Source organism: Loxodonta africana, chromosome 19 (assembly GCF_030014295.1).
Source record: "Loxodonta africana isolate mLoxAfr1 chromosome 19, mLoxAfr1.hap2, whole genome shotgun sequence".
Classification (NCBI taxonomy): domain Eukaryota; kingdom Metazoa; phylum Chordata; class Mammalia; order Proboscidea; family Elephantidae; genus Loxodonta; species Loxodonta africana.
The window spans coordinates 17254707-17262405 of record NC_087360.1 but is presented as its reverse complement, the minus strand read 5'-3'; the positions used below and the strand labels follow the sequence as shown (position 1 = coordinate 17262405).

At 42.0% G+C, this 7699-nt stretch overlaps 1 protein-coding gene across 5 annotated transcripts in view; it reads left to right on the top strand.

Annotated features, from left to right (window-relative positions):
- Window positions 1-6506: 6506 nt before the first annotated feature.
- CIT (citron rho-interacting serine/threonine kinase) overlaps window positions 6507-7699 on the top strand; it is a 174344-nt gene continuing 173151 nt past the window's right edge. For all 5 annotated transcript variants that reach the window (XM_010598935.3, XM_010598934.3, XM_010598933.3 and 2 more), the window contains exons 1-2: window positions 6507-6600; window positions 7576-7684. In XM_010598935.3, coding sequence (XP_010597237.1) covers window positions 7589-7684 — 96 coding nt within the window. In that variant the 5' untranslated portion in view covers window positions 6507-6600; window positions 7576-7588. The remainder of the gene's footprint in view (window positions 6601-7575; window positions 7685-7699) is intronic.

Below are 7699 nucleotides of genomic sequence, written 5' to 3'. Positions count from 1 at the left end.
CAAGTTTATTTTTGAGACTCTGCTTTCAAGTCTTTTGGGTATACACCTAGGAGTGGAATTGCTGGGTCATATGGTAGTTCTAGTTTTAGTTTTTTGAAGAACCACCACGCTGTTTCCACAATAGCTGTACCATTTTGCATTCCCACCAGCAATGGGTAGGGGTTCCAGTTTTTCCACATCCTTGCCAACATTTGTTATTTTCTTTTTAACTCAGTCATCCTGGAGCCCTGGCGGTTCAGTTGTTAAGAACTTGGCTGCTAACCAAAAGGTCAGCAATTCGAATTTATCAGCCACTCCTTGGAAACCCTGTGGGGCAGTTCTACTCTGTCCTATAGGGTTGCTATGAATCAGAATCAACTCAACAACACATAACAACAACAACAAAAAAATAATAATAATAATAAAAAAAACCAAACCCAGTGCTGTCGAGTTGATTCCGACCCTATAGGACAGGGTAGAACTGCCCCCATAGAGTTTCCAAGGAGCACCTGGCGGATTTGAACTGCCAACCCTTTGGTTAGCAGCCGTAGCACTTAACCACTACACCACCAGGTTTTCCACAACAACAACAGTGAGAATGAAGGGGGTATCTCATTGTGGTTTTCATTTGTATCTCTCTGATGGCTAATGATGCTGAGCATCTTTTTATGTATCTGGTGGCCATTTGAACGTCCTCTTTAGCGAAATGGCTTTTCAAGTCCTAAGTCCTTTGCCCATTTTATGATTGGGTTGTCTTTTTGTTGTTAGGTTGTTGAAGTTTTATATATATTTTGGTTATTAGATTTTCATCAGGTATATGGTTTCCAATGATATTCTCCTAGTCAGTAGCTTGTCGTTCCACTTTTTTGGTAAAGTCTTTTGATGAACAAAAGTTTTTAATTTTTATGAGACCCCATTTATTTTGTTTATTGCTGTTTGTGCTTTTGTTATTATATTAGATAATCCATTGTTGAAAACTAGGCCTGACAGCATTGCCTCTGCTTATTCTTCTAAGAATTTTATGGTTTTAGTTTGCAATTTTAGGTCCTTAATCCATTTTGAATTTATTTTTGTATATGGTGTGCGGCATGGATCCTGTTTCATTTTTCTGCATGAGGAAATCTAATTTCCCCAGCACCGTTTATTGAAGATACTCTTCTTCCCCCATCAGATGGACTCAGGATCCTTGTCAAAAATTAGTTGACCATAGATGTGTGGCTTTATTTCTGGAATCTCAATTCTATTCCATTGGTTTGTCTATTGTTATACCAGTACCAGGCTGTTCTGATTACTGTAGCTATATATAGTATATTTTAAAATAAGGAAATGTGAGTCCTTCTACTTTGTTCTTCTCTTTAAACACTTCTTTAGCTATTGAGGTCTCTTGCCATTCCATATAAAATTGAGGATTGATTTTCCTAGTAAAGGAGGCTGTTGGAATTTTGATTAGGACTGTGTTGAATCTATAGATTTCTTTGGGTAGTATTGACATCTTAACAGTGATAAGTCTTCCAGTCCATGAACCTGGAACATCTTTCCATTTATTTAAGTGTTCTTTAATCTCTTTCAGCACTGTTTTATAGTTTTCGTTGTATAAGACCTTCTCATCCCTGGTTAGATTTATTTCTAGGTATTTTATTCTCTTAAAACCCAGATGCTATCATAAATGGAATTGTTTCTCCAATTTCTCTTCCAGATTTCTCACTGCTGGCATATAGAAACTCAACTGATTTTTGTTTGTTGACCTTGTACCCTGCAACTTGGCTAAATTTCTCTACTAGCTCTACAAGTTTTCTTGTGGACTCTTTGAGATTTTCTACATATTGGATCGTATCATACATGAATAGAGATACCTTTACTTCTTTTCCAATCTGGATACCTTTTATCACTTTTTCTTGTTTTATTGCTCTGACTAGGACTTCTAATACAATATTAAATAGATGTGGTGAGAGTGAGGAATGTTCTTTTTGACAATGAATACGTCAATCCTCTTCAATTCATTATTCCCGGCATAGGAGACCATATGATTGTCGGATTTAAAATGGCCAATACCAGTCCATTTCAGCTCACTAATGCTCAGGATGTTGATCTTCAAGCATTCCATTTTACTTTTGACAAGTTACAATTTTCGTTGATTCATACTTTGTACATGCCACATTCTGATTACTAATGGGTGTTTGCAGCTGTTTCTTCTCATTTTGAGTCATGTCACATTAACAAATGAAAGTCCAGAAAAACTTACTCCATCCATCTCATTAAGGCTGACTCTACTTTGAGGAGTCAGGTTTTCCTCTGTCATATTTTGAGTGTCTGCCAACTGAGGGGCTCATCTTCCAGCACTGTATCAGACAGTGTTCCACTGCTATCCATAAGGTTTTCACTGGCCAGATTTTTTCAGAAGTAGATTGCTAGGTTCTTCTTCCTAGTCTGTCTTAGTCTGGAAGCTTTGCTGAAGGTGGTCCACCATGGTTGCCCTGCTGGTATCTGAAATACTGGTGGCATAGCTTCAAGCATCCCAGCAACACGCAAGCCACCACAGTACAACAAACTGACAGCCTTCAGTATGGATTACACCTCAACATAAAGAAAATAAAAATCCACACAACTGGACCAATAAGCAACATCATGGTAAATGGAGAAAATATTGAAGTTGTCAAGGATTTCATTTTACCTGGATCCGTAATCAACGCCCACGGAAGCAGCAGTCATGAATTGAAATGACATTTTTGATTTATTTTCTTTATTCATTCTATTCTTTGCTTATACCCTTTCTTATTGCACAAACAATATGTGGAGGCCAGTAATTATCCTAATGGGAAATTAGGTTGGATTCAGGGCAGTGGAAAATGGTGCTGTTAACACTGAATTATAATTTAGGATGAACAAGTCTGAAGATTCTGGTAAAGCCTTCTATTTGTGATACCTGAAACTAAGAGGTTTAGCTAGACTAGAGAAATCAGTGGAAGCATTGACTAGATCCACATTCACAGCTTTTCTGACATTCTTTATAACAAGCCAGAGCTGGTTTCAACAGTCTACAACCTACTTTGCATGTCCCCTCACTTTGCCACCTCCAAATTTTAGTTAGCCTCCTCACTGTATGTCATCAGGGGCATTTCTTAGTGGACCAGGCCAGCCTTTGCAATATGTCAGCAGCAGAGGCTGGGAGAATGTCCACTGCCTTCTGAGAAGCACGATTTATTTTTTTATTGTACTTTAGATGAAGGTTTACAGAACAAACTAGTTTCTCACCAAACAGTTAGTACACACATTGGTTAACAACCCTATGACATGTCAACACTGTCCCTTCTCAACCCTTGGTTCCCTATTACTAGCTTTCCTATTCCCTCCTGCTTTCTAATCTCTGCCCCAGGGCTGGTGTGCCCCTTTAGACTTGTTTTGTTCTTTGGGCCTGTTCAGTCTTTGAAGGGTGAACCTCAGGAGTGACCTCATTACTGAGCTGAAAGGGTGTCTGGGGGCCATACTCTCAGGGTTTCTCCAGTCTCTGTCAGGCCGGCAAGTCTGGTCTTTCTTTCTGAGTTAGAATTTTGTTCTATATTTTTCTACAGCTCTGTCTGGGGACTCTCTGTTGTGATCCCTGTCAGAGCAGTCAGCGGTGGTAGCTGGGCATCACCTAGTTGTACTGGACTCAGTCTGGTGGAGGCCGTGGTAGATGTGGTCCATTAGACCTTTGGACTAATCTTTCCCTCGCATCTTTAGTTTTTCTCATTCTTCCTTGCTCCGGAAGGGGTGAGACCAGTGGAGTATACTAGATGGCCTTATATAGGCTTTTAAGACCCCAGATGCTACTCACCAAAGTAGAATGTAGAACACATTGAGAAGTAGGTATTGTGTAGAGGAAAGGGTTTTGGAGTCAGAAAGTCCATGAGTTCCAAACGTAGTTCTACCACCTATAGCTGTATGACCCAGAATAAGTCATTTCACCTCTCTCAGCCTCAGTTTTCCCATCTGTAAAATGTGGATAAAATGAGGTAAGATGCTTGATAATAAAAAAAGGGGAGTGGGGTGGGGCATGATAAATATATAGCTATCGTTATTATCTCAGGAACAAGAAAGAAGTTATATTTGGGAGAAAATGTGTCTTAAGCAAGTTGGTAGCTTTCGGTTTATGCTGATGATGTCATGTACGTGTGATAATACATCTCCAGTTCTATCCAGGGTAGGGATTAGAAAAGTGCAGAAAGTACCCTTCACCCCTGCTATTAAATTTTTTACATACATAAATAGAATATGTAATTTAATAATTATAAAACAAACATCCATATTATCACCACTCAGGTTAAGAAATAGAATATAGCAGCACACTGAAGGGCCTCCACCCAACCCCAAGGAAGCACTATCCTAATGTTTGCTTTCTCTATGGTTATACCACCTGTATGTGCATCTCCAAACAGCATCATTTTGCTTTGTTTGCTTTTGAAATTCATGTTCACAGAATTATACTTTATTCTATTGTATTACTTCCTTCACTCGGCATTGTTTTGAGACTCATTATGTCATTGTCTTTAACTGCAGTTCATTCCTTTTCATTGCTGAATGAATACACTGCGCCTTAACAATTTATCCTTTCTACTGCTGATGGACATTTGGGCTGCTTCCAGTTTCGTGCCATTTTGTTGTGCAATACTATTTGTACAGCTGTGTACATGTCTCCTGGTGTACACAGTTAGGAGTTTCTCTAGGGTATTTACCCAGGAGTGAGTCACAGAATGTGCATATCTTCAACTTTAGCAAATACAGGTAGTCCCTGACTTAAGATGTACTCGAGTTATGGCAAACCTCATTTACCACCATGTTATTTGTACGTATAAAAAAAAAATTTTTTTTTTAATCTTTAGTTGTATGGACTACACACAATGTTGCAGCACAGAATTTGCTGTTTTCATCCTCAGATGTTCACTAGAAGATGTTCAGTGTTATGGTTTACAGTGAAAGGATTAACTATAGTTTTTTCTGAACTAAGGGGCTACAGTTGCTTGAAAACACGAATCTAAACACTGATTATTTTGCTAAAGTTGGTAGGCAGTTTCGGGAAGGAGAGATGTTACTGCAAGATATATGGAGATGAGAAGAAAAGGATCATTTTCTGACTAGAAATGCTATCCCCATTTCCAAGGATAATCGAGATGATCCAGAACCTTCCACTAATGGAATTATTACTGCAATGGACAAAATGTCAATGTTGTCCAACTCTTCTTCATTATGTGGGAATAAACCTTTATGATTTGTGTATTTTTTTGTGTATGTATGTATTAAAACATATCTGTAAATTTCCATGTAATGTTTCCAACCCCCAAAGACAAATGAAGACCAGATTTAGAAAGATACTGACAATAAAAGGCAGTAATAATGAAAAAAAAAAATGAGGTATTCGACTTACATTAGAACCTACTTACCACAGAGTGAACAGAACCCTTTCTTAAGTGGGGTCTACTTGCAGTGCCAAACTCTTTTTCGGAGAGATTGTACCAATTTACACTTCCACCGGACCTTCCCTCTCTCTCTCTCTTTTTTTTTTTTGCCATTCTGAATGTGTATTACTCTATCTCCTTGTGGTTTTCACTTTCATATTTCCTGATTACTAATGGAGCTGGCAAAGAATATTGAATATACTGTGGGCTGCCAAAAGAACGAACAAATATGTCTTGGAAGAAGTATAGCCAGAATGCTCCTTAGAAACAAGAATGGTGAGACTTTGTCTCATGCACTGTGGACATGTTACCAGGAGGGACCAATCCCCGGAGAAGAACATCATGCTAGGTAAAGTAGAGGGTCAGCGGAAAAGAGGAAGACCCTCAACGAGGTGGACTGACACAGTGGTTGCAATGACGGGCTGAAGGATAACAACGATCTTGAGAATGGAGCAGGACTGTGTTTCTTTCTGTTGTACATGGGATCGCTATGAGTCGGAACCGATTCCACAGCACCCAACAATAACAATGAAGTTGAGCACCTTTTCATACGTTTTACTGTCCGTTTGAATTTCCTTTTTAGCAAAATGCTTAAATCTCTTGCCTTCATTTCTTTAGACAAATGCCTTTTCAGATGGTCTCAGTGACATTTACCATATCGCTGAAGGACAATCAGTCCGGAGATGCAGTGACCGAGGCAGGTTGAAGTTCAGGTTTAAACCATTTGCTGCCCCAGCTGTAGCAGAGAACCACTTGTTTTCCGAAAGTAACAAGTTTGCAGGAGAACACCAGGCAGAGGGTCCTGGTTGCTTTCTTTCTCGCAGGTGACCGTGAAAGCAGGGGCTGGTCCCCAGCAACTTCCCCAGGGACCCGACAGACGTAAACAGACGCGTAAGCAAACCGCATCCTGCTCAACCGCCGATTTCAAACTCCCAGGCCAGCCCTGCCGGGTTTGGCGTTCCCCTTTTTCCATTGGTCACGAATCAAAGGAAGAACAATGTGGTTGGCTCTCCCTTTCGCTTCCTCCTGTACCTTTAAGAACTTGGGCGGGACCTGACTGAGACGCAGCTGTCCATCATAGGGACGGCACTCTGATTGGTCCATACACCGTGGACCCCGCCCGCGCAGTTCCAAGATTCAAACGCGGCGGCGGGCGACGAAGGGCGCGGACCTCCTGGGTCCGCTGAGCGTGAGTCTGCTTCCCGGTCCCACCTCACCCCACTTCGCGAGGCTGCCTCCCACCCACACCAACCTAGACCTCCTTCTCGCAGCGGGAAGGGCGGCATTCCTCTCCCAGGGCTGCCGGGGTCGTCCGGGAGGAGCTTCCCTGGCCGGGCGGGGCGCGTGCCCTTCCTCCGCAGGAGCCGAGGGGCCAGCCAGGTGGTGCCGGAAGTGGGTGGGGTCCTGCGTGTGTCTGCTCGGCTTTCTGTCAGCGTTACCTGCATACGGTGTAGTGGCGTCCACAGCTCCTTATCTGTGTGACTTGAGGGCAATTTCCTGAACTTTTCTGTGCTTCACTGTCTTCGTACGCTCGGTAGTCACCCCATCACCTGTTCACCCCTCTTTCACCCTGCCCCGGCCCCTCTGGCCTCCCTGCAGTTGTTAGAGAAGGCCAGGTGCTGCTTCAGGACCATTGCCCTCGCTGTTGCCTCTGCCAGGGGTACCTTCCTTTCCCCAGTAGCGAGGCTTGCTACTCACCTTCTTCAGGTCTTTGTTCAAATGTTACCTTTTCGGTGAAGTCTACTCTGACAACACTGTTAAAAATTACGCTTCTCCCCTATCGCCTTTACCTTGCTCTTTTTTTTTTTTTATTTAAACCTCATAGCAGTTATTATCTTCCAATATAGTATGTAATTTGCTTATTTCATTCATTCATCCATCCAATTTATTTATTAGTATGTACTAGGTGCCAGATTGTGTCTGGCATCCCTGCCCTTGTGGAGCTTACATACTGAGGGAGGCAGATGATAAGATAGTTGCTACAGTGAGTTAAAATCTTGTTGTTAACCTTCATCTTGCTAAGCCCAGGTCAGTGTTCGATTTTCACTTCCCTATCCCTGATTTCTTGAGGGAGATTGGGGTTTCTTCAAGCCCTTCCTGCTCAAAACAGCAGGTGCCTTAGGGATTGTCAGTACACAACTGGCCTTTTCCAACCTCTCTTCAGCACCAGCGGGAAGATGTTGAAGTTCAAGTATGGAACGCGGAGTGCGCTGGATGCTGGTGCTGCCGAACCCATTGCCACCCGGGCCTCCAAGCTGAATCTTTTCTTCCAGGTAACCGGCTGCCCT